This window comes from Ovis aries, chromosome 1, assembly GCF_016772045.2.
Source record: "Ovis aries strain OAR_USU_Benz2616 breed Rambouillet chromosome 1, ARS-UI_Ramb_v3.0, whole genome shotgun sequence".
Lineage (NCBI taxonomy): Eukaryota > Metazoa > Chordata > Mammalia > Artiodactyla > Bovidae > Ovis > Ovis aries.
The window spans coordinates 25,400,740-25,428,591 of NC_056054.1; the positions used below are offsets into that span (position 1 = coordinate 25,400,740).

The window sequence follows — 27,852 nt, forward strand, 5'->3', positions numbered from 1 at the left end:
ACATTTCAAGGCCAAATTTACCTGTTACTCCAGGTGTTTCTTGACTTCCTACTTTTGCATTCCAGTCCCCTATAATGAAAAGAACATCTTTTTTGGGTGTTAGTTCTAAAAGGTCTTGTAGGTCTTCATAGACCCGTTCAACTTCAGCTTCTTCAGCGTTACTAGTTGAGGCATAGACTTGGATTACCATGATATTGAATGGTTTGCCCTGGAGACGAACAGAGATCATTCTGTCGTTTTTGAGATTGCATCCAAGTACTGCACTTCAGACTCTTTTGTTGACCATAATGGCTACTCCATTTCTTCTGAGGGATTCCTGCCTACAGTAGTAGATATAATGGTCATCTGAGTTAAATTCACCCATTCTAGTCCATTTTAGTTCGCTGATTCCTAGAATGTTGACGTTCACTCTTGCCATCTCTTGTTTGACCACTTCCAATTTGCCTTGATTCATGGACCTGACATTCCGGGTTCCTATGCAATACTGCTCTTTACAGCATCGGACCTTGCTTCTATCACCAGTCACATCCACAGCTGGGTATCGTTTTTGCTTTGGCTCCAGCCCTTCATTCTGTCTGGAGTTATTTCTCCACTGATCTCCAGTAGCATATTGGGCACCTAAAGAAAAGATGATTATCCAAAGAGACCATACAGGGAAGGATGGAATGGAAAAGGGAACAAGGAGAGACCCTTAAGGTATACTGATATTAATATTTAAGAGAAAGATGGGAGTGGGAGGGAGAGATCGATGCATTCAGAGTAGGACATAAAGTCAATAAAGCCTATTTTTAAACTGAGAAAAACTTGGTAAATCTTTAAATTGGAAGTGGGCTCAGAAACAGGAGCCAGTAGAAAGGGAGCCACAAATCCAAAGGAAATGTAACGAAAAACTGATGTGGTGCAGATTTCTAGAGAGATGATTAAGAGCAGGTAGAGGGATGGCAATTCAAGTTTAATGATAAACTCCCAAGCTCCTCCTTTGAAGTGTGCCATTAATAAGTAAACACATCCAGAAAAAGCAACCAAGTGATAAGACTGGTGGAACGAACTGGAAAATTAGGGCTCAGATAATAAGAGTTAACAGTAACATAGCTGCCTTCATGCGGTGGGAAAATAAATCCTGTAAGGGTCTAAAGTAAATTAGTACATCCTGGAATGTGAACTCAAGTGGGCCTTAGGAAGCATCACTACAAACAAAGCTAGTGGAGGTGATGGAATTTCAGTTGAGCTATTTCAAATCCTGAAAGATGATGCTGTGAAAGTGCTGCACTCAATATGCCAGCACATTTGGAAAACTCAGCAGTGGCCACAGGACTGGAAAAGGTTAGTTTTCATTCCAATCCCAAAGAAAGGCAATGCCAAAGAATGCTCAAACTACCGCACAATTGCACTCATCTCACATGCTAGTAATGTGATGCTTAAAATTCTCCAAGCCAGGCTTCAGCAATACATGAACCGTGAACTTCCAGATGTTCAAGCTGGATTTAGAAAAGGCAGAGGAACCAGAGATCAAATTGCCAACATCCACTGGATCACGGAAAAAGCAAGAGAGTTCCAGAAAAACATCTTTTTCTGCTTTCTTGACTATGCCAAAGCCTTTGACTGTGTGGATCACAATAAACTGTGGAAAATTCTGAAAGAGATGGGAATACCAGACCACCTGACCTGCCTCTTGAGAAACCTGTATACAGGTCAGGAAGCAACAGTTAGAACTGGACATGGAACAACAGACTGGTTCCAAATAGGAAAAGGAGTACGTCAAGGCTGTATATTGTCACTCTGCTAATTTAACTTCCTTTTTATTTTAATTGGAGGTTAATTACTTTACAATATTGTATTGGTTTTGCCATACATAACATGAATCTGCCACAGGTATACACGTGTTCCCCATCCTGAACAGCCCTCCCTGCTCCCTCCCCGTACCATCCCTCTGGGTCATCCCAGTGCACCAGCCCCAAGCATCCTGTATCATGCATTGAACCTGGAGTGGCGATTTGTTTCATATACGATATTATACATGTTTCAGTGCCCTTCTCCCAAATCATCCCACCCTCACCCTCTCCCACAGAGTCCAAAAGACTGTTCTATACATCTGTGTCTCAGGGTTATCGTTACCATCTTTCTAAATTCCATATATATGCGTTAGTATACTGTACTGGTGTTTTTCTTTCTGGCTTACTTCACTCTGTATAATAGGCTCCAGTTTCATCTACCTCATTAGAACTGATTCAAATGTACTGTTTTTAATGGCTGAGTAATATTCCATTGTGTGTATGTACCACAGCTTTCTTATCCATTCATCTGCTGATGGACATCTAAGTTGCTTCCATGTCCTGGCTATTATAAACAGTGCTGCGATGAACATTGGGATACCCGTATTTAACTTCTATGTAGAGTACACAATGAGAAACACTGGGCTAGATGAAGCACAAGCTGGAATCAAGGTTTCCAGGAGAAATATCAATAACCTCAGATATGCAGATGACACCATCCTTATGAAATAAAGTGAAGAAGAACTAAACAGCCTCTTGATGAAAGTGAAAGAGGAGAGTGAAAAGCTGGCTTAAAGCTCAACATTGAGAAAACTAAGACCATGTCATCTGGTCCCATCACTTCATGGCAAACAGATGGGGAAACAGTGCAAACAGTGGCTGACTTTATTTTAGGGGGCTCCAAAATCACTGCAGATGGTGACTGCAGCCATGAAATTTAAAGACGCTTATTCTTTGGAAGGAAAGTTATGACCAACCTAGACAGCATATTTAAAAGCAGAAACATTACTTTACCAACAAAGATCCATCCAGTCAAAGTATGGTTTTTCCAGAAGTCATGGATAGATGTAAGATTTGGACTACATAGAAAGCTGAGTACCAAAGAATTGATGTTTTTGAACTGTGGTGTTGGGGAAGACTCTTGAGAGTCCCTTGGACTGCAAGGAGATCAAACCAGTCCATCCTAAAGGCGATCAGTCCTAAGTGTTCATTGGAAGGGCTGATGCTGAAGCTGAAACTCCAATACTTTGGCCACCTGATGCGAAGAGCTGACCCATTTGAAAAGATCCTGATGCTGGGTAAGATTGAAGGCGCGAGGATAAGGTGAGGACAGAGGATGAGATAGTTGGATGGCATTACCAACTCAATGGACATGAGTTTGAATAAACTCCGGGAGATGGTGATAAACAGAGAGGCCTGGCATGCTGCGGTCCGTACAGTCACAAAGAGTCAGACACGACTGAGCAACTGAATTGAACTGAAACTTTTATTAGCTATATTAGTTGCATTATGAAGTAGTGATCTCCCAATTACTAGTTCAATGCCTGGCACAGAGTAGGTATTCAGTTTCGTCAAGTGAGTGAAAATATTCATTAAGACAGTTTCAAGTAATATATATATTTTGGTATTCTTCATATCCTCACATCACAATTTTTGATATGTAATAAGAACTGAAGATTCTATTCATTAATCCAGGACTACCACTAATACCACCAAAACTCCATGATACTCCCATCTCTTTTACTTCACTCATCTGATCACAATAACAACCAGAAAAGACATATCAATATTTCTGAGGAAAGGCCTTGTTGGGTAAGATCAGAGCATCCTATCTGGGATAAGTGAAAAAAGCAGCCTAAATACATGACTCTATAATTTTACACTTTTCCATGGGTGACAAACAGCAGCTCCAAATGTGAGATGTGGCCTGGCCAGCAGGGAATCCCCTGAAAGTATCTTCATGAAGGTCTCCTAAAAACTCAGGAGGACTGCATATGGAACTGAGTCCTAGGGCCAGCTATGTATGTTACCACTGCCCTTTAATCAACGGATGACTCTACATACATGTTAAGTCAGTATACCTTCAGGATCCATCCCCTGGAAATGCCAAGGCTCTTCTTTAATCTCTCTGTCTCTCTCTCTGTGTCTCTCTCAAACACACACACATACACACATGTGAACATAAGGCATAGATTTGAAAAAAAGGAAAGACATAAAAATCCTCTGTTAGACATGCCAGGAAAGTATGTGGTTGTTTCTTGGCATATTAATATTTTTATCTTGGCAAATTAAATTACTCCTGGATTATGGACAGGATTTATGATCCAACAAAATCTTTAATCTTAGCAATAAAACATACTTCATTATGTCACAATCTACATTTTAACTTTACATTCTCTTCATGCCTGCTTAAGTGGGAAGACTAATAGCTTAAGCAGTATTTCTCTAATCTTAAATCCACATTAAACATGTTTCATGAGGCAAGCATTACCCAGACAATAGAACCAGGCAAGGACATCACACACAAAAAAATTATAGGCCAACACCACAGATGAACATAGATGCAAAAATTCTTAATAAAATATTAGCAAACCAAATTCAACTTACACACCATGACAAAGAGGAATTTATTCCAGAGTTGCAAGGATGGTTCAATATCTGCCAGTTAGTCAATGTATACATCACATTAATATAACAAAAGGGGGAAAAATCAAATGATCACCTCAGCAGATACAGCAAAGGCATCTGATAAAATTCAACATCCATTTATAATAAAAACTCTCAATAAAGTGGGTACAGGATGAATGTACCTCAACATAATAGAGGCTACATATGACAAACCTGGAGCTAATATCACACTTAACAGTAAAAAGCTATAAGGAACAAGACAAAGATGCCTATTACTGCAATTTTATTTAACACAGTGTTGGAAATCCTAGCCACACCACAGCAATTTAAAAATAAAAAGAAATAAAAGGAATTCAAATTAGAAAGGAAGAAGTAAAACTGTCATTATTCGCAGATGACATGATACTATATACAGGAAATCCTAAGGACCCTGCCAAAATACTACTAGAACTAATAAATAAATATAGTAGCCATAGGATACAAAATTAATATATGAAATTTGTTACATTTCTATACACTAACAATGAATTACTATAAGGAGAAATTAAGGCAACAATTCCATTTACAACTGCATCAAAAATAATAAAATGCCTAGGAAAAAATATTACCAAGAGAGGTGAAAGACCTGTACACTGAGACCTATAAGACAATGATGAAAGAAATTGAAGAGAACACAAATAAATGAAATTCCACGCTCATGGATTGGAAGAATATTGTTAAAATGTCCATACTACCTAAAGCAATCTACAGATTCAATGTAATATCTATAAAAATTACAATGGAATATTTTATAGAACTAGAACAAATAATTATAAAATTTGTATAGAACACAAAAGATCCTATTTAGCCATAATCTTGAGGAAGAATGAAATTAGAGGTATCATGCTGCTTGATTTCAAACTACATTACAAGCTATATAGTATGGTACTCACACAAAACAGATTCAGAGTTCAATGGAACAAAACTGAGAACCTGTAAATAAACCTACAGATAAATGGTCAATTAATTTATGACAAAGAAGGAAAGAACATACAATGGAGAATGGATAGTATCTTCAATAAATTGTGCTGGGAAAACTGGACAGTCACATGCAAAAGAATCAAACTAGACCACTACATGGGTTTTTCTGATGGCTCAGTTGGTAAAGAATCCGTCTGCAATGCAGGAGACCCCAGTTCGATTCCTGGGTCGGGAAGATCCACTGGAGAAGGGATAGGCTACCCACTCCAGTATTCTTGGGCTTCCCTGGTGGCTCAGCTGGTAAAGAATCCTGCAGTGTGGGAGACCTCAGTTCAATCCCTGGATTGGGAAGATCCCCTGGAAAAGGGAAAGGCTACCCACTCCAGTATTCTGGCCTGGAGAATTCCATGGACTGTACAGTCCATGGGGTCACAAAGAGTCGGACAAGACTGAGCGATTTTCACTTTCACTTTCAGACCACTATCCACACCATACATAAAAATCAACTCAAAATGGAGTAAAGACATGAATGTAAGACCTGAAACCATAAAATTCCTAGTAGAAATCATAGGTTTTAACCTCACTGACAGCAGTCTTAGCAATGTCTTTATGGATGAGTTCAAACGCAAGGGAAACAAAAGAAAAAATAAACAAATGGGACTACAGCAAGCTAAAAAGCTTCTGACAGCAAAGGAAACCATCAAAATGAAAAGGTAGCCTACTGAATGGGAGAAGATATTTGTCAATCATATCTGATAAGAGGTTAATATCCAAAACATACTTTTAAAACTCATATAACTCAATAACAAAAAATAAACAGTTGTTGTCAAACAACAATTAAGAACTGGGCAGAGGATCTGAATAGTTATTTTTCCAAACAAGACCTACAGATAGCTAACCCATATATGAAAAGGTGCTCAATATCTCTATCACAGAAACACAAATCAAAACCACAATGAACTACTACCTCACAACTGTTAAAACAGCTATTAAAAACACAAGAAATAAAAAGTGTTGGACAGAATATGTAGAAAAGGAAACACATTTGCTGTCGGGGGTTTTGTAAACTGCTGGTGCAGTCACTATGGAAAACAGTACAGAGATGCCTCAAAAAATTAAGACTAAAACTACCACATGATCCAGCTATCCCACTTCTTGGTATTTATCCAAAGAACACAAAAATATTAATTTGAAAAGATACATGAATCTCTATGTTCACTGCAGCATTATCTACAATAGCCAAGACATGGAAACAACCTAAGTTTCTATCAGTGATAAAAGGACCAAGAAGACGTGGGTGTGTGTGTGTGTGAGACAGAGAGAGAGAGTGAGTGTGTGTGTGTATACGTATAAATTATACACAATGGAATACTATTCAGCCATAAAATAAATTTTGCCGCTTTTGACAACATGGATAGACCTTGAGGATATTATGTTAAATAAACTCAGAAGGAAAAACACAAATACTATATGATTTCACCCATATGTGGAATCTAAAACAAAACAAATGAACAAACAAAACCAGTCTCACAGATACAGAGAACAGATGAGGGGTTATCAGAGTACGGGAGCTGGAGGTGCATGAAAGGGGTAAAGGAGGTTAAGTATATGGTGATGAAAGGTAACTAGACTTCTGGGGGTGATCACTTTGTAGTATATAAAGATGTTGAATTATAATGCATCTGAAGCATATATAATAAAAATGAAAGAAAAGGACAGAAAGAAAAAAAACGTATTTAAACATTATCATCACTTGCTATTCTACTGGGACAACAAAGGCAGAATGAAAACTAAAAGGGCACTGCAGAAAGCAGATAGTACCAATACACAGAAAATGACACATCACTAACTGGCCTTTATCTTTTGCTTAATATATCTTTTGTACTTAGGTTTCTGATTTTATTTAAATATTCCTTTAAAAAAAGAAAAGAGCTATTAGCACCTCTTTGCCAAAATGACTCTTCTCTTCAGTTATTCAAATTTAGCACACAAAGTTAATTCCTTACACGTTTCTTTTAGTTAGAAAATTGATTATTTTCAGGAAACCTTTATTCCAAGACTTCAGCTAAAGCTTTTAAGAAAGAAAATTTAACTAGTAAGCTACTTTAAGTTTTACACTGAAGACAAAAATATAGACATAAATTCACCAACTATATTGGTAAAATGCTAGAATTACATAACATTACTATGATTGTTATAACTTCCTTGTAATAGTCATATACCTATTCCTCTAATCTTACAGTCCATTAGAACATGAAGATACTATCCTAAAGCTCACAATCTCCCCAAAGTAATTTTTATTTTGGCAAAACATCTTTTTTACTTTTTTATGAAAAAGATCTAGCACATACAACAGTAGAAGTTAACAGTAAAATGAACAACCATGAACGTAACAGCCTCGTCAACACGTACCAAGACACAGCCACTTTTGTTTTACTCCCCATCAATCTACTCCCGAAGACCTCCCAGAGAGTTCTGAATTCCAGACATCATATCATTTCACCTGGAAGTATTTCTGTATATATTTCTAAAGGATAAGGACATTTTTTAACATAACCTAATATATTATCATGTTTAAAAACCCTAAGTATTTCATTTCCTCAAATATTCAGTCAACCCTGGCAAAATATCTTACTACATTACCCCAAGATAATCACTAAGTAATGTTCTTCTTTTTTAAAAATACAACGCAAAAAAAAAAAAAAACACAACACAGTGTAAAACAAAGTTCGTGTATATCAACTTGGGGTCAACTTGATCGATTCAGTGGCATCAACTCTATTTCTCTTGCCACTATGTCATTACAGTATCCATGGATGTGAAACCTGTACTGGGCCATGCTATGTAAAGGACTTAAACATCCTGGATTTGGGTATCTTCAGGGGCTCCTGGAGCCAATACCCCATAGATACAGAAGGACTTTAGCTTCACACCCCACTACCAGGACCTCACAAATATACCCAGACAGCACGCCACAAAATGATGCAAATACTGATAAATGCAAAAGTGAAGTTAAAAAAAAAAAAAATACCAGTGACAGGATAATCTCTTGCTAAAGTACTAAGTAATCCCAATGGAAACCACTGCCACACACAATTTCAAGATAAAAAGTCAATGAATACCAGTTTTGTTCTTCTTTGATTCCTCTATTGACCTCAGTAAATCCTGAGACACCAGAAAAACCTTGTTATTCTTCCCTTTTGTGTTTCACAAAGCTATATACAATAAGAGGAAAATCAAAAATAACTGGAGGCATCTTTGTGTTTTTTTCTTAAGGCTACCTTGTAAAACAGTGTCAGACTATTTTTTTGGGCTCCAAATCACTGCAGATGGTGATTGCAGACATGCAATTAAAAGACGCTTACTCCTCGGAAGAAAATTTATGACCAAACTAGATAGCATATTCAAAAGTAGAGACATTACTTTGCCAACAAAGGTCCATCTAGTCAAGGCTATGGTTTTTCCTGTGGTCATGTATGGATGTGAGAGTTGGACTGTGAAGAAAGCTGAGCGCTGAAGAATTGATGCGTTTGAACTGTGGTGTTGGAGAAGACTCTTGAGAGTCCCTTGGACTGCAAGGAGATCCAACCAGTCCATTCTGAAGGAGATCAGCCCTAGGATTTCTTTGGAGGGAATGATGCTGAAGCTGAAACTCTGGTAATTTGGCCACCTCATGCGAAGAGTTGACTCAATGGAAAGGACTCTGATGCTGGGAGGGATTGGGGGCAGGAGGAGAAGGGGACGACAGAGGATGAGATGGCTGGATGGCATCACTGACTCGAAGGACGTGGGTCTGAGTGAACTCCGGGAGTTGGTGATGGACAGGGAGGCCTGGCATGCTGTGATCATGGGGTCACAAGGAGTCGGACATGACTGAGCAACTGAACTGAACTGAATCTTGTAAAATGAAGTTATTAATATTTTCCTCTACTGTAGTCAGAATAATAGAGGAAAACTTGTTCTCTCACAGGAGGGGAGGAGATGACCCAAAGAAAAGCAGGCCAAATTTTTACAATTTCTTTGAAGTTTGCTTTTCTATTTAAAATTCATGCAAATTTTATATTTACTTCATGACAACTGTCTTTAATTTTTTTTAAACATATATTTCATTTATTCTAGTAAATTGGTCCTACAAAATGTGCATTTTTATTCTGTAGCTTTGAGTACTCCCTAGCATGCCCATTTAAGAAATGTGTATATATATAATTTCACAGACTAGAACTGAGTTCCAAAACCAGTCTTGTTATGACTACCTGTCATTAGATAATTACTTAACCTCTTTACACCTCCATTTTTTCATCTTTAAAATGGGAATAATAACAAGACCTACCACAGATTAGATCTCATATACCAATTAGTTTGGATAATGCAGATAAAACATATCACAGACACCAGTAAAAAGCTCAGTAAGCGTTAGTAGTAATTACAATTATCTCGAAAATCAATCTGTACAATGAGGGATTACCAGTCTTTCATGGTAATAAGAACTGTGAAGCATCAAATATTACTCTCAACTTACTTGCACGCTAACAATGCAGCCTGTTATAATTTCATGAATGCTGGAGGAAGACTCAGTAATTGTGGTACACTGGCTTTGCCTCACAGCATGTGGAATCCTCCCAGATCAGGGAATGAACCCGTGTCCCCTGTATGGGCAGATGGATTTGTATCCACTGGACCACCAGACAAGTCCAAACATGAATCCTTTATCATGGACAGTAAGCATGCCCACTCTTTGCTTTGTTTATCTTTATTTTCTAGGCCATAAGCAAACTTGCCCTTTGGTCTGGAAGGAGACATGTGACCATGGCTGATCACAATCCAACACCCTTGAAAACAGCAGTTTGGAACAACCAGTCTCTATTCATAAGACATGCAGAAATAGAAGAGATACAGACAGAACTGTCTCCCAACAATACCTACCCCTCAATCGTAACCATCTCTGCCACTGAACAAAGTTTTTCATGGGTATACCACTCCAGCAGCCACTGTGATTAATGTGATCGGCAGAAGCTAGGGCTAAATCTATCTAATTTGTCTCATACAACATTTAATTAAGGCAACTATCAACAGTCAGCAGGATGATGACAACCTTCAAAATTTATTTCATCCATGTTCCTCAGGGTTCCATACCCAAGCAACATGAAAAAATCGGATAAGTCATCAGGGTTTACCTCAGAAAAGTGTGTGGGGCTTCCCTGGTGGTCTAGTGGTTAAGAATCCACCTGTCTATGCAGGGGACACTAGCTCAATCCTAGCTGCTGTAAGGGCTGGGAGCCACAACGACTTGGCCAGTGCTCCAGGGCCTACATACGGAAACTACTGAATCTACACGCTGTGACTACTGAGGCCTGTGCACCTAGAGCCCAGGCTCTGTAACAAGAGAAGCCTCGAAAAGAGAAGCCCGAGCACCAGTACAAAGACCAGCCCCAGCTCACCGCAGCTGGAAAAAGCCTGTGCACAGCAACAAGGACCCAACTCAGTCAAAACATAAAATCTTCAAAAAAAAAAGTCTAATAGCTTTCTCTCAGTTTCTATATTAACCTTTCCACTTGGCCCAAGGCATTAATCCAGAACAAGGGAATGAATTAACAATTATACAGGCTCTGCCCTGACCCACAGGAAAGAAGTATAGGGCAATTTTAATCAACTCTGGTTAGTGACTTGTGGCTGACCTGAATGCTTTCCAGGGCCAAGATGATCCACTGATCACTTCAGCTAAAAAGTCAGGAACAAATTCTGAACCACCTATTCTAATTGAATGACTTCCCTCAGAGAGGTAACTGTCCACAGGGTGCACATAAATAACAAATCAGAAATCACTCTGCGAGGCTTTCCCAAAGATAGCCTCACCTGGGAGAGATCTTCGCAGTCACATGAAGGCTACAAGATCTACTGGTGATGTTTACTTAAATATTCAAAAGGTGAAGGAGTCCATATTTTTTGGAGGAAGGGGAATTAATGCCTGGTTTCCACACAAGAAATACAGTCCTGAAGGCAGACACAGTTCACCCAGAAAGAGTAGGTTGTTCACAATTGTTGGTTCCTTCCAAGTGGGACCTACATCAGTCTGGAGGCACTATTAACCTGTGTCTCAACATGATGTCCCATTTAAGCTTGTGTCTCAACATGATGTCCCATTTAAGTGGTGGCCCTTAGGGTTCCCAATTCCTACAATTAAGCTTAATCCTTGTTGTTGACAGAAATTAATGAAGGCAGTTAATCCAAACTGTCCCATCTGACCAGGCCCACCAGTAATCTGCCCCATAGAATTTCTAACTGAAGGCTATGGTATGGGACTGAGGTAGGCGTCAGGAAGTGCTGACAGGTGTTTTGCATGAAAGTAAAGAATCTGGAGGCCAACTCCTGATATTTCCAATAGACCTGTTCATAAGATTAAGACAAATCACAGGAATGACAATTAAAAAGCTGTGAATGGTAGAGTGTATCAAAGGTCCCTCAAATACCTTGACTGTCAGCTCACTACTGACTTTTGCAATAAAAACTGCACCATCGTCAGACTGCAAAGGTCCAGAAAGATGGAAAGTAGAGCACAATTAGTTTCAAAAGCCAAAATGGCGTAGCCAGTCAGCTAACTGGACCAAGAACAGTGAGGCACCGCTGATACTTCAGAGAGGGAGGTCAAGGTCCAATTTATTTAACCTGCCAAAAGCAAGCAGGGGCCACATCCCATGCAATGTGGCTTCTCTCATGTGACAAACAGGTCAACTTTTGGGAGGAGTCACATGTCTGGCATGCAGTGGTACCCTCTGCATCAGAAATACAGTCTTCTGCTTTACACACACTTTATGATAGTTAATATGTTGTCACATCTGATATGATGATGGATCCTGGCAACAGTAATGGCTCTGGGCAGTACAGGCTCAATCAGAAGCTTGATTCCAGGGGGCTTCATCAGAGAAAAAGCCCTTACTGTGGGCATCTACATGAGTGATTCAGACAGTTTGATCAGCAGCTATAATTTGTTTCCATAGTTCACAGCTTCAAAGAAAGCTGTCTTTAATCTGTCAGTCTATAGTTTCCAAGTGGCAGACCAAATAGCTGGGCCACTGGCTACAGGCCAAGGGTCAATAGAAATACAACAAGTCTCATGAATGAAAGGACAGGCCAGACCTATAAGAACACTCTTGAGTTCTATACACTGAACACAGCAATTACAGTCATTACTAGTCTGCATAGCTGGTGCAGAGGCTGAACAGTCACAAATGACAAGCAGACACAACCCATTTCAGCTTGGCTGAACCACTGGTGAACCAGGTCCAGGTTTAGGAAAACCTTAATAAATTGAGGCCCTCACTGAGTCACTGGCTTTGCTTTAGATATGAAGTTGGGAATAAAGCTTCCTTCAAAGGAGGGGCTGAGCTACAAGACATTATGCACCCTCATCCTCTGATCTCCCAGACAAACCAGTGAAAATTCTAATAATTTTGCTTTCTGTCCACCGTGACTGTAAATTTGACTCCTTTCGCATTCAAATGTAGGTGTATATACATCTGTAAATGTCTGAAAGGAGGCAGAACCTTCTGCCCAGCCAGGACAAATCTTAGCGCTATTTGCTACACTGTGGAGCATCAGAACCTGAGTCTGACTGACAAATTGATGGAAAACACTCCCTCCATCTGAGAGGACATTTGAGAGTTGTTGAAAGTTAGCCACAACCAGTGAAGAAGGAAATGACAACCCACTCCAGAATTTTTACCTAGGAAATCCCTAGACAGAGGAGCCCAGCAGGCTATGAGAACAACAAGCCACAACCAGAGGATTGTTTAGGCAGCTGTCTTTGAAGCTATTTCCTGGTACTCAGTCTGCAACCACCTACTTACTTCCTCCCCATTAATAGGCAAGAAAGTAGAGAACTACTCAGTTCTGTCAACATATTCACTACCAATTCCCAAGGACTTCCCTCTAACTATTAACCAGCCCATAAGGCCCTCACTCTTCCTCTTCCAGAAAGTTATGTATCTGTCAACATCTCATCCTTATTGCTAGAACTGTTAAGAGAATTGAAGGATATGTGATTTTCACCCTACTTGCAAACGAAGTTGGAGCCTGCCAGTTTCATGGATGCTGGCATAAGACCTAGACTCCTGAGTTGGAGACAATTAATTTTATGATTCATGGCAATATTTGTAGTCAAAATATCAGAATTTTCTTGCACAGTTTCCTAGTTCCATTTCCCACTGCGTGACACAAACAAAGCAGTCCAAATGATACCTGCACATACAGTGGACTGTATTACAGAGAAGGAACCCAGAGCCTGGAGCACCGAATTCTTTTTAAATGGACACTGTGCGTGTTTACCCTTTGCTCCAGAGAGAGATATTACCTCTATCTTCCAAGGCTTCTCACTGCACAAATATCCTTGAAAATATAATCAGAAACAAAAGCAGCAGCAGTCAGGACTCTGACAAGTCATACAGAAACCATGGTTATCTCTGAAATCCAAGACAGGGTTGCTGTAGAATTTAGATGTTAAGAACCTAGCACAATATCTGGCACATACAAACCAGTCAAAAGCTATATGCTAATATTATTATTCCTTCCTCATTAAACCTAAAATAAAAATGATCAATCACGTCTCCATCTCGCTTTAAAGATGCCAAAGAATATGACTAAAATTGACTCTGAAAACAGTTTAACCACTACTCTTCGCTTGAGAGAAAGAGAGTGGGATGCCAGGAGAGCACAAGAGACAAAACTTTCCTGTAACATTTTTCTATTATAGCTCAGTTATTAAAGCACATGAACTCTGGGATGGGGAGGAAGGGGAGGGAAATGTGACTGGAACCTAACTCTAATGCCATTAAGGTGCATATAACCTGCAAACTTTTCTACTTTTCTTTACCATAACTTGATATCTCATTCTATCTCAATTTTTCCTCTATAACCACAAATAAGTATAAAGACAGGTACAATTATTCTGTTAATTTTGCTTCTCAAACTTACCTTAAAATCAATGACTAATGATTTAACATGGCAAGAACTTTTTATTTGAAATTAGAATTTCTGCCTTAAAAACAGTTTGAGTGAAAATGTAATCAGGTAGAGTGGTAACATAAGGCAATTCAGTGATAGCATTCAAATTTTACAAAGGTCATGGCCTCAAGCCCTATATTTTGCCACATTATCTTACTGAGTCCTCTATAAAAGCTAACACAGAGGGTAGGTGTTTTGAACTTCCCTAAAAATGGCTCACCTTGAAGTTATAACCCTCAATTCAACAAATGAGTCTAATTTTTACTCTCCCAATGACAGATTTACTTATTCAAAACTATGTCACAAAACAGTAGGTACTTAAAAATACATAAAAATTTACAATTCTACTCCATTTATTTGTACCATAACAGCCAATATTCATAATATTCCTTCAAAAAATATTCACTGAGCACCTATTAATAGATACTACAGGAACAGGGTTAAGATACAGGCAGTTGTTCACTCAAACAGCTGACAGTAGAGGAAAGAAACATGGTAAGTGATTAGCAACAATCTGATATAAGACTCAAAAGAAGAGAAATATTACAAGATATTTAAGAAGAAATGATTAACTGGGCACAGAATATTGATGTAATTAAATAAGAAAAAGGTAGGCAATGATTTTGAAAGACAAATAGAAGTATTCCAAAAGGATATGAGGGTTTCCCTGGTGGCTCAGTGGAAAAGAATCCACCTCCCAATGCAGAAGACGCAGGAGACACAGATTCAAGACCTGGTTTAAGATCTCCTGGAGGAATAAACAGCAACCGACTCCAGTATTCTTGCCTGGAGAATCCCATGGACAGAGGAGCCTGGCGGGCGATAGTCCATAGGGTCACAAAGAGTCAGACATGACTGAGCATGCACGCACTCAAAGGGATATGAAAACTAAGCCTTCAAACATATAGACTCATGAAACAGCACATTTTATTATGAGCAACAAGTATACACTGAAATACTCAAATTTTTCTAAGTCATAAAAAATGGAAGAGTACTTAAGATTACAAAATCAAAGAATCACAGGAATGAATGTAACGTCACAAATCATTTAGGTCAGTTGTTCTCTAGTCCATAGATTCAGCAACATCAGAATAAGCTAAGAACCTGGTAGAAATGCAAATTTGCAGGCACCACCCACGATCCACTGAATCAAAAACTCTGGTCTCTTGTGATTTAACAAGTCCTCCCAGTTTTGTTTGTTTGGTTGGGTTTTTTTTTGGTGTTCCCTGGTGGCTCAGTCGGTAAAGAGTCTGCCCAAAATGAGGGAGACCTGGGTTCAATCCCTGGGTCGAGAAGATCCCCTGGAGAAGGAAATGGCAACCCACTCCAGTATTCTTGCCTGGAGAATTCTGTGAACAGAAGAATCTGGTAGGCTACAGTCCATGGGGTCACAAAGAGTGGGACACAGCTAGGTGACTAACACTTTCATTTTCTTTCCCAGTTATTTTTATGCAAGCTACAGTTTGAGAACCACTAATTTAGACCAGTGGTTTTCAGCACTATTGAAATTCTAGGGCAGATAATTTTTCATCATCATGGGATGTCTACTGCATTGTACACTATTTAGCAGAACCCTGGCCTCTATCCACTAAATGCCAGCAGCACCCCCTAGTTGTGACAGCCAAAAATGTTTCTAGAAACTGCCCAATGTTCTTTGGGGGACAGAAATTATCCAAAGCTGAAAACCACTTATCTAGACCAGGGATCAGTAAACCTTCCTGTAAGAGCCAGGGCTCTGCAGACCATGCAATGAACTACCCAACTCTGATAACAAGGGCAAAAGTGGCCAGAGATAATACATAAATGAATATGCATAACTGTCTTCCAATAAGGCTTTACTGACCCCCCCCCCAAAAAAAAAACCAGTGATTTGGCACTCCAGATGTAGCTTGCTAACACCTCAAGCTAGATAAGGGCTTCCCAGGTGGCACTAATGGTAAAGAATCAGCCTGCCAATGCAGGAGACATAAGAGATGCGAATTTGATCCCTGGGTCAGGAAGATCCCCTGGAGGAGGGCATGGCAACCCACTCCAGTATTCTTGCCTAGAGAATTCCATGGACAGGAGACTGACAGGCTACAGTCCATAGGATGCAAAGAGTTGGACACAACTGAAGAGACTCAGTATGCACATGAACTCAACAAGCTAAATAAATTGGCTTCGCTGGTGGCTCAGTGGTAACAAATCCTCCTGCCATTGCAGGAAACACAGGTTCAATCCCTGGGTCAGTAAGATCCCCTGGAGAAGGAAGTGACAACCCACTCCAGTATTCTTGCTGGGAAATGCCATGGACAGAAGAGTCTGGAGGAGACAGTCCATAGGGTTGGTCGCAAAGAGTCAGACACGACTTAGCAACTAAACAACAACACAACAAAGCTAGATAAACTACCTAAATTATATCTGAATGTCCCCAACCTCAAGTGATTATTCAGACTCTATCTGAACACCTGATCTAGTACAATCTTTTATGTTCAAGTAGATAGGGCTCTAAACAGATCTCCATCTTGTATTCTGAGTAACTGATATCCAGAAAGGATAAATGACTCTCTCAGAAAACCATAGCCAAAGCAAAAAAAAAAAAAAAAAAATCCAGAGCTCTTGTTGGCCTAAGTGCCTCCTATAGAAGAGTAACCATATAACGTGGCCTGTGATACATTCAAATGTTCTCACTTCAGAGTTATTAAAACCTAGAAAGAAAAGTACTGATATCATGGGGTGGGCTGAGGTGGGTGGTATGGGAAAAGGTAGGTAAGTTTATCTTAAAAGCCCAGATAGTAAATATTTCAAGCTCGTGGGCCATGAAGTCTCTGTCTCAACTACTCATCTCTGTCACTGCAGCGACAGAGCAGTCATAGAAAACAGGTAAATGAATGGGTGTGGCTGTGTGTCAATAAACCTTTATTCATAAAAACAGGCAACCAGCTTATAGATTACAGTTTCCTGACCCTTGAACTACAGAGTCCATAAAACCTGTCTGGCAAACAATAGGCACCCACCCAACCACACTCAACAAATCTGAAGTCTCTCCCATTCCACGGTTTCTGACCACCTGTGAGGTCAGAATCATGGCACTGGACTGGACTGAATGGCAGTCTAGGGAGAGCAGTCCCTCCCTTCCTCCTCCTTTTCTTCCCTCCCTTCCTTCCTTCTGGCATGTCTGCAATATGCCAGGAACTGTTAATTTATTTATACATAAGTTTTATCAATTTAGAGAAATTTCTAAGTGGTGGATCTTGTTTTCCCTTGGAAATTCACGCTATCTGACAAATTAAGCTAGAAAATGAACACTTTTATGTACACCTGAATAAAACCTTTGTTTAAAAACCAGTCATGACCTTGGACAAGTCACTTCCTTTTTCTGTGTCTCAACTTCCACAAAAGGAAAAATGAGAAGCTAGAAATAGATGATCTCTGAAGTCCCCCGCAAGAAACAAGTGTGTACCTTAAAACTGTCAACAATAAAAATAACAGCTAAAATTTATTAAACATTTTCTATATCAGACATCTGTTCTAATCACTTTAACTCATTTTTCCTACGGGAAAACTGAAGCAAAGTCGTATGAAATAACTGGTCAAAAATGACAAGATGAGTAAGAGGCAGAGCTATGATTTTAATCTAAATAATCGGACATCAAAGTCCATTCTCTTAACCACTATCTACTAAACTTTAACCTATATGCCAAAACCTTATTTCCACAATGACCAACAATCCAAACACAAAACAATATGATTTGTCCCTCTAAAAATAAAGGGGACAGTGAAGTAAAGAAAAGAAAAAAGAGTAACAAGACTACTTCCTACCATAGCACTCAATCTCACCCAAGATAACTTCCCAGGAAATAAAGATGATGTTCCATGATTACTTACTTTGATTACTTAGTTTGTTCCATGATTACTTAGTCCATGATTACTTACATTAATGTAAATGTACAAAGCAATTTAAGTAGCAAAGGTATTACTAGCTGGAAAGACCAGGAGTGGAAAACAAATGCACAATTGTGTCATCCAGGATACACAACAGAAGTAACATCAAAATCAGTGCCAAATTAGAGAATAAGAAGAATAAGAATAAGGTCTTCTTATTGTGACCAATAGAACTAGATTCAGAAAAAAATACTTTTTTAGCAAAGCAGATGAGTTTTAAGAAAAAGTCTGAAAGAAAATATTACTACTAGTTAGAGTTGCTTTTGCTTCACTTGAGTAGCACTCTAATCTATGTGTCTGTATTATCAGTTACCAAGAAATAGAAAGACATGTGATGCACATGTGACACTAAATTGCTACACCACTCATTTTGCTCTCAAAAAAAAAAAAAAATTATAAGTAAAAAAAGTATCTTAGACAAAAAACAATTTGGCATAGTATTAATTGAAAAGTTAAAGGGATGGGGAAGAGAGGAGACTCATTCTTCTGTTTATCGAGAATTAAAGTAAAAGGTTAACTAATTACTTATTAAATAGCAACTACAATTTTGTTTGCATAAGTGTTTTCTCATCTGTAAGCAAATCAAATACAGTATCAAGAGTTTGATCAAATGATTTTTGTTCTATACCTCAACCTTTAAAAAAATTTAAATAATTATACAATTACAAAAAGATTTGGAATTTTCACCTGAATGCATCTCTTTGTTATGAAAAGACCTTAAGGAAGGAAAAAGACTCACAATTCATCAGTGCCTGCCTGTTTTTTAAACCCAGGAAATTCCTTTACACCCCCTCCTCATTCTGGTTAGCCAGAACTGTAGGTGTACCAGTTTACTCATTCCTTTACCAGTAATATACTATGCTAACACTATTTACATTTAAAGCTGATTTTTGTCAGACTATTCCAAGTTCCAAACTTACTAGTTCAGAGTGGAATTTACAAATAATTGATTAAACACTACGTTGTCATTCTCTCCACTCAATTTTGGTGATGTAACCACTATGGAAAACAATAGGCAATTCCTAAAAAAATTTAAAATAGAAATACAATATGATCTAGCAATTCTACTTCTGGACATATATCCAAAAGAATTGAGAACAGGGACTTAAAGAGATATTTGAACACCCATGTAGAGCATTAATGATTCACAACAGCCAAACATGGGGGAAAAGTGTCCACTGGCAGATGAATGGATCAACAAAATGTGGTACATACACAAAATGGAATATTATTAATATTCCATTATATTCCATTATATTATTCCATAATATTCAATAATATTAATTAATAGTAATTAATATTCGATAGTATTAGAAAGGAAGGAAATCCTGACACATGCTACAACATGGATGAATATTGAGGCCATTATTCTAAGTGAAATAAGTAAGTCACAAAAGAACATATACTGTATGATTTCACTTATCTAAAGTACCTAGAGCATTCACATTCACATTCACAGACAGAAAGAATGGTGGTTACCAGGGGCTGGAGAGAAGGAAGAATGGGAAGTTATTTAATAGAAACAGAGTTACAGTTTTGCAAGATATAAAGAGTTCTGAAGATGGTTGGTTGCACAACTGTGACCATACTTAAAACCACTGAACTGTCATCCATGCATCTCTATCTCAAATCTCTTAACTTGGAAAATAGTTAAGATGGCAGATTTTATCTTATGCATATTTCACCACAATTTAACATTTTTTCCGACTGGTAGCTGCTTTTACTTGGGGTTGGGGGGGAGAAATCTTTTAGAAGACAAGTCGAAACATATTTGCTTTGTAATTAGTTCACTCACCTACAAAATCTCAAATCTATTCCATTAAGTGTGAGCAGGACTCTTTCATCCACTACTTATCCCATTAAGAGAAACCAGGCAATTTTTTAAAATTATAGCCTAAGACTTGGAATGTAGATGCTTGAATGATACATGCTTCTTCTATAACTGGTCAAATCAATTTTCCTACCCACAACTGAACATAGTAAAATTATGTTCTATTTACCTCATATGATTGTTAGCCACTCCTCCACTGACTTCACCAGAAGTCCTTTCTTAAGTTGAAATATTTAGAGAGAATACAAAATCCTTCTCAAGAACTTTCCTACATTTGGACATTGTATTTGTAAGACGCTATTATCTAGCAATAATCAATGTCATAAACTTAATTATTTTAAATTTTACTCACATTTTAAAATCATGTCCTTTTCTACAATGGAAGCAATGAGCTCAAAACTATTATTAATTTTCACAATCATACAAAATAAGCAGAACATAACTACACTATGTTCACTTTTGCTGGGGAAATCTTTTGTCCAGTTACAAAAGAAGCCAGTATCATCCACGTATCTATATCTCAAATTTCAAGCTATAATTTTTAAAATAAATTGATTGGTTTCTGGTAACTGGATAAATGCTATTTTTTAGGTTAATTCTATAAAAGTTTTACATGTTATTTAAAAGAATAATTTTTATTTTTATTTTATATTGGAGACAGCTGATTTCCCTGGAGAAGGGAATGGCAACCCACTCCAGTACTCTTGCCTGGAGAATCCCATGGACAGAGGAGCCTGGAGCGCTACCGTCCATGGGGTCACAGAGTCGGACAAGACTGAGCAACTAACACACACACACACACACACACACACACACACACACAGCTGATTTACAATGCTGTGTTAGTTTCAGGTGTACAGCATAGTGAAGAATAATCCATTTTAAAACCAAGTCCACTGGAGTAAACTGATCTGGAATCATCATTTGCAAGAGGAATACAAGGTTCCTAAAATACACAAAAAGCTAATGTGCTTGTGTATGGTTTTCCAAATAACTTTATTCTACAATAATATTCTCCTGCCTATTTGACAATATGAAATTAACTCTCACCATTTGGCAAACAATTGTTTGATACAGATGCCATAAGCTTTTTTTTCCCATTTGTAAACAACTGTTCACAGGATTGCCATTTGTTTGAAGAAAAAAACTTACTAGAATGTTTTCATGTGCTCAAAATAAAATCTGAAAAGCTTGTCAGAAAATCTTACTTTACCTCTGAACACAAGAATTCTAAATTTCTGGACCAAAACCAATACATCTAAGCATAATAACTGTCACAAATAATGAGAGAAAACAGCTACAAGTTACTAGAGTAAGTTTTAGTGAGTAAACTATCCTTTTTGTTGTAATCTAAAGCCATTCCTACCAGAGCAGAACAATTTTACAAAAGGATAAAACCATTTCTAGATATATAGAGTCCTTTGTCACACAATGATATTATTCCACATTAGGTAAAAGATTGCAATGGAGAATGAAAAAAGGTGAAATCAGGCAGAAAATCTCAGGCCAATCCTAATCCTACAAAGCACCAAAAGCTTGTGGTCAACTTTTATTTTCAGAACCTCTTTCTGAGATTGAAAGTTACAGTATAATGAAATGCAGACACATGCATTTCCCTAACGTAGCAGGTATCACTTAGATAATTAAAAGAGCAAACTCTGGAAATGGACATCAGACTATAAAGTTGTAAGAATAAGTAACTTTAAAAATCAAAGAAAGAAGAAAAGCCCTACAAAATATCATTAAGAAAAAATACTGCCTACTAAGCTAATGTGAGACCATGTGCAATGATGACAGCGTTAAAGGAAGGAAATGCCTGCCTATATGTAACTGAAGCTTCTAAGTTCATGCCAAAATAAATGATTAAAAACATCTCACTACAACATTGTCTTCAAACATCAAAAGGCAAAAGTGGTGTTTACAGGGTATTCTAGCTTCAAATGCTTCATGAAGCACACAGCTCTACTTTCAAAGAGATTCCCTAAAACAATTATATGCCAGTGGCACTACAGTTGGGTTCACTAAGAAATAATCTTAGCTCATCCTTTAAATTATTCCTGGAGAAAGAACACCACCCAAGTAATTCAAATCTGTAGAGGAAGGGCGTCCAAAAGCATGGATTGGTAATTTATTCAACTTGTGAATTCACAGTTTGTAAATTCACTTTAATATATACACTCCTCATCTTCCTATACCCAAAGATTCTAATAAGGCATCGAAGTCTCAAATGTTTATTTCCCCTTCAAAACCAGCACAATGCCCTGCTACCCTTACCACCTCATCATTCTTTTTAACTCTCCCCTTAATACACCACACCCACACCACACCCACACTCCACACAGCACACTCTCCTCATAAACAACTCAAACTCCTCACCCAAAGCACCTCATACTTAGAAGCCCCAGATTTAATACCTTCAAACTCTACACATTCTTCATATAATACAGGAAACAATACACAGTCCACACACAAAACAACCCAACACAATACAACCTCTCCCTATAAACGACATTCACACCGTACATAACACATTCTACACACGCCCCAACATAATCCCCCACAGTTCACAACACACACACATCCCAAGCCAGGTACTGTATTAAAAAAACCTGAACCACACAGCACTGCTGTGCTCAAACAAACGCTGGGAAGAGGCCACCCTGTGGGCACTGGAAAGCCACGAGGTTGGAGATGGGAGGATAATCGGGCCCAATACTTCACCTGAAAATCCGCCAGGATCATCTCCCGGTCCATGTTGGACGTCATGGCGGCCGCCGAGTTCCGCGGCTCCGGGAGCGAAGCGCGCACCTGGGAGGGAGACTGCGCCTCCTGCGGCCGTCGCCGCCGCCGCCGCCGCCGCCGGGCGCCGAAGGGCTGGCGGGCGAGCCGGCGGGCGGGCCGGCGGGCCGGCGGGCGGGGCAGTGCGGGAGGCTAGGCGCTCATGCACTCGGTAACCTTCAGGCGCCTGGGCCGCCCGCCTGTGCCCTGTGGAGCCCGCTCCGCAGCCGCCCAGACAGAGAGGTTGGTAAGGATGTGGGTCCGGTCTTACTGTCGCCGGCCAGGATGAAGGCAGGTTGCGACAGCGCGCACCCAGCTCTCTTCAGCGGCGGCGAGACCGGCGGGGGCGGAGAAAGACAGCGAAAAACCAGGCGGGCAAACGCCACGGCCGCCTCCGCCTCCTCCGCTTCCTCCCAGGCCGCCGCCTCCGCCCCTGGTTGGCCAGAGCCAAGGCTGTCGCACATTTTGCCTGTCATCGAGGTCGCAAAGCGCCGCTTTGCGGCTGCCACGTGACTGCTCTCCTGTCAAGCGCTGGACGCGCAACTACCGGGCGGGGATCTGCGCGCGGCTGGCGGGGACGCCAACCTGAAACTGCGGGAGCTTGGAGTCCCGCAACAGGTTTTTCCGGTTTGAATTAAGCAAAGGCCTGAGGTACCGCCTCCCTCTGGCTGGGTTGGCGATCAGTTTCTGCTCCTTACGTTGTTATATAGTAGCACACATACACGTCAAGCCTCACAAACCAACTCAGCACAGTCACAACCCGTCTAACAGCATTTCATAAATGTACATTTTCTCTAACAAAGTTTCACCAAAATACAACTTCATATACAGTCTTTTACGTCAACCTGTCAAAACCCACTTACACACTGTCACACTCGATCCCAAGCCCTGACGCTTACATCTTCAGACATAATGTATAAAGGATGACGCCTCGCATCCTCAGACATAATTAACAAGGAGTAAGAAAGAACCAGATTCCCACGGTAGTTATGGGGCAAACATGGAAGCTGAGAAAGGTGAGAATATCCATCCCAAGACAAAGATGATCAGGCTTTGAGCCAAAAATAGACAAAGACTATGTACAGTGAAGTGTGATGGTTTGTAATTGTCGCTGGAGGAAGAGTGACAATCGAATTTGTTCAACTTTGACTTGGGAAGATATCATCTTCTGGATTGAACTAGAGCTTGTATTTGCCTTGTAAAGTATACAAAATCCTGAAAGTGTAAAGTAAGATTGATAATTTTGTGCTGTAGAGTTGAAATAGATAATAGTGAAATCACCATGTAGAATCAAGGCCTGCTGCTGCTAAGTCGCTTCAGTCGTGTCCGACTCTATGCGACCCCATAGACGGCAGCCCACCAGGCTCCCTCCTCCCTGGGATTCTCCAGGCAAGAACACTGGAGTGGGTTGCCATTTCCTTCTCCAGAATCAAGGCCTAGATCTTTGTATTCCCTGAACACGAAAAGCACTGTGGTGTTCCAAAGATCTAGGTTTATTGTGGGCTTTTTTTTATTTAAATGAATAGTCTGGCCTACAATTCTCAAGTAATAATTTGTATTGAGCCCAGAATTAGCTAGATAAGGAATAGAACCCTCCATAGTCATATGAATTGAAGGGTTTCCTGGTTAATTGCTGCCCCCCCCCCCCAGGGAAGTAATTCCAAAATAAAGCATGAATGTGAATCATGAGGTGAAACATACTACCAGCAATTTAAGTGTGGCAATTCACTTGTCCCATTCATATATGTCGTTCTCAGCACAAGGCAAGTGAGCAAATCCTGCAAAGTTGAGATTTTTCTCTGTGATGAAATGTATGTGTTTCTGAGCCAATTCAAATCCAGTACGGCTCCCCTTATCCCTCCCTTCTCTCCATCTGGAAATTAAAAGAATGTGGTAATGTAGAAACCAGTGAAGAGAACACTAAACATTCAGGAATATGGTTTCTAGTACTGCTTTCCCAGCTAATTAGTTAGGTGAAAGTGGATGGGTCACTTAGATTCTCTGACTTCAGCTTCTGACATGACTATTTCAGGTGATGAGAAAACAATTATGAAAATGCATGGAAGCATAAAATATTTTTACAAAACAAGCACAGACTGCATAGCATTACTAGGCTTGCGTTCTAGTTCTGCCCCTTGACAAAAACAAAAAACTTCTCTGAGTCTCAATTTATTTCTAAAATAGGGCTCATAAAACTTACTTCATAAGGTGATTATGAATAGAGTGTATAATGCTTTTCAGAAAACTTAAAGTTGTCCAAACATATTAGTTGCTATTACTTGTTATGTATGCATATGTGCTAAGTTGCTTCAGTCATGTCTGACTCTTTGCAACCCATGGACTGCAGCCCACCAGGCTCCTGCAGGCAAGAATACTGGAATGGTTGCTATGCCCTCCTCCAGTATTAGTTGTACACCAGTTCCTAAATGCTATTCTCAGGTTAATCTCTTTCACAAAACTTAAGCCAACAAGGATTCTCTTCCTTTCTAATCACTGCTCTACGATCTTTACAACACATTTTTATACTCTTGTAATTAAACTCTGTAAATTTTTTGTCTAATTGTTTCATCTACGCATGTTTTTTTAATATTTATTTTTATTTATTTGGCTCCTCCAAGTCTAAGTTGCAGCATGTGGGATGTAGTTCTCGACCAGGAATCAAACCAGACCCCTGCATTGGGAGCTTGGAATCTTAACCACCAGACCACCAGGGAAGCCCCTATGCACGTTTTAATCTCTCCTCAAAGTCTGAACGTTCCTTGAGATTATAAGCCGTTTCATTCCATGTTTTTATATTTGCCATAGTTCATTCATGGCAAGGTCTTGGGTATATAACAACCAAAGCTTTTGAACTTATTTTTACTGGATGTCTAGAATATACAGGTATTTTACACATCTTATCTCATTTAATGCTTACAATGGAATAAACAGAATAAAAAAACTACTCTCAGAGGTTAAGAATGTGCCCAAAGTCATGCTATACAGTGAGGCTAAGTCAAAACTAGTGCTCTTTCCACTTACCCTGTTGCTTCTCAGCATTTTACCCTCCATAGTGTATAGTGAGGCGATTGATTCTTCTCTATGACCTAACTATTCATGGTTGGATATCCAGAGTAATTTTCTACTACAAAAATCAATACTGAGTTAAGAGAAAATTCATTTCACCAGAATTCCTTCCTTAAACAATTTCACTGCAGTGTCACAAACTAAGAGAATAAAAATGTATAGAGATTCTCTGTCCATAAGCACAAGCAAAGAAAAATGGTTTTAATATATCCATCCTCTTAGTTGTTCTACTGCATTAACTCATGGAGCACAGTCTAATGCAAATATAGATCTTTCTCTAGAATCTCCATGTTCTTTGATCTTACCATTCTTCTTTTGAAAGGAAGTTTTATTTCATATTTTTCAAATATATATATAAGCTACTTATAGATATTTTGCTAAATTTTTAGTTGTAATAATTTTCAATTAATCTAATACTTGCAAACATAGTACAGAATGCTCTTTTAATCCAGCTTCCTCTAATGTTACCATCTTACACAACTATGGTACTGCTATCAAAACTAAGACATTGACATTGGCATAATACTGTTATGTTTCAGAGACTCTGTTTGGATTTTTACATTAATGTACTCTTTCTGTTCCGGGGTCCAAACCAGAAGTCCATACTACATTGAATGGTCTGTTTCCTTAGCCTCTTCCAATTGTTGACAATTACTCAGTCTTGAGTTTTGAAGAATAGTGGTCAGGAACTTTATAGAATGCCCCTCAGTTTGGGTTTGTCTTATAATGTCTTCTCATAATTATGCTGAGTTTATGGATTCAGGGGAGACCACAAACATGGTATGTCCTCATCACATCATATCAGGGACACATGATATCAACATGACTTATTTTGGGGGGTGTTAACCTTGATCTTTCGATTAAGTTAACCAAGTTTTTAAACTGCTACTCTATTATAAATCATGAGATTAATGCTACTACAGTTAGATCCACACTCAAGTAATCAAAAACATATAATATATAATATGATATAATGTTCCTTAGGGCACTAGTGCCTGATCCTGTCTTTTTCTTTTTTTTTAAATGTATGATTACAACTTATTACAGAGAAAGGGGAAAGGATACAGGCCAAAACCAGCCAATGGAAGAAGCATTTAGAGAAAAATCTAAATGCTTTGCGTTCTGAATGCAAAGCTTCCAGAGTCCTGGACTCTGAAGTAGTGGAAAAGGCCTAATATTTGGGAACCCAAGATCTGAGTTCAAATCTTATATCCACTACTTACTGGCCTTAGTCACAATTTCTGTAAGTCTCAATTCCTTCACCTGAAAAGAATGAGGGGATAGTTATATTTACCTCCCAGAGATGTTGCAAAGATTAAATAATGTATGCATCGTATGTTATAACCAGGAAACTACACAAATATTAATCATTGCTATTATAAACTTTTGAGTTGCTTACTGTACATTTTTTTCTCACTTTACAAAAAGACTTCCATAAGTGGTATGAGAACCCATATGAAAAAGCCTACTGAATCTCAGAAATAAAATGCCAAATGCCATTTCATTATGCCACAGTAATGAAATGACAGAAAGTTCCCCTGAGTGTACCAACCTGTTTCCTACCTCCCTTGGGTCTATAAATATAACAAAAGGAAGATTTTGAAACTATGTAAATAAATTGTAAATACCATATACACATAACCATAAGTTACTCATTCAGAAACTATGTATACTTAAGTCAAAGGGGAGAAAGCACAAAATAATTTGATTATAGTCTTTCTATAAGTCCTTTAAAATAAGTATGAATTGCTGAAAAGAAAAAGATTTCCATGACTATTTGTATTTTATACCCAACTAAAAGGTTCTGTTTCAGTGTTTGAGAGATGTGCCATTACTGTGTTAAAAGACAAACTACTATTTTCAATATAGTAGATTCTTAACTGTAAATCTTTCTTG

At 38.8% G+C, this 27,852-nt stretch overlaps 1 protein-coding gene across 7 annotated transcripts in view; it reads right to left on the reverse strand.

Annotated features, from left to right (window-relative positions):
- The window catches only part of FAF1 (Fas associated factor 1), a 497,312-nt gene that overhangs the window by 467,375 nt on the left and 2,085 nt on the right, over positions 1 to 27,852 (reverse strand). For 5 of the 7 annotated variants that reach the window (XM_060408824.1, XM_004001957.6, XM_060408821.1 and 2 more), the window contains exon 1: positions 22,834 to 23,329. The exons of the other annotated variants lie outside the window; for them this stretch is intronic. In XM_060408824.1, the coding sequence (XP_060264807.1) occupies positions 22,834 to 22,878 (45 nt within the window). In that variant the 5' untranslated portion in view covers positions 22,879 to 23,329. Of the gene's footprint in view, positions 1 to 22,833; positions 23,330 to 27,852 lie in introns of those variants that run through there. 7 annotated transcript variants of the gene reach the window in all.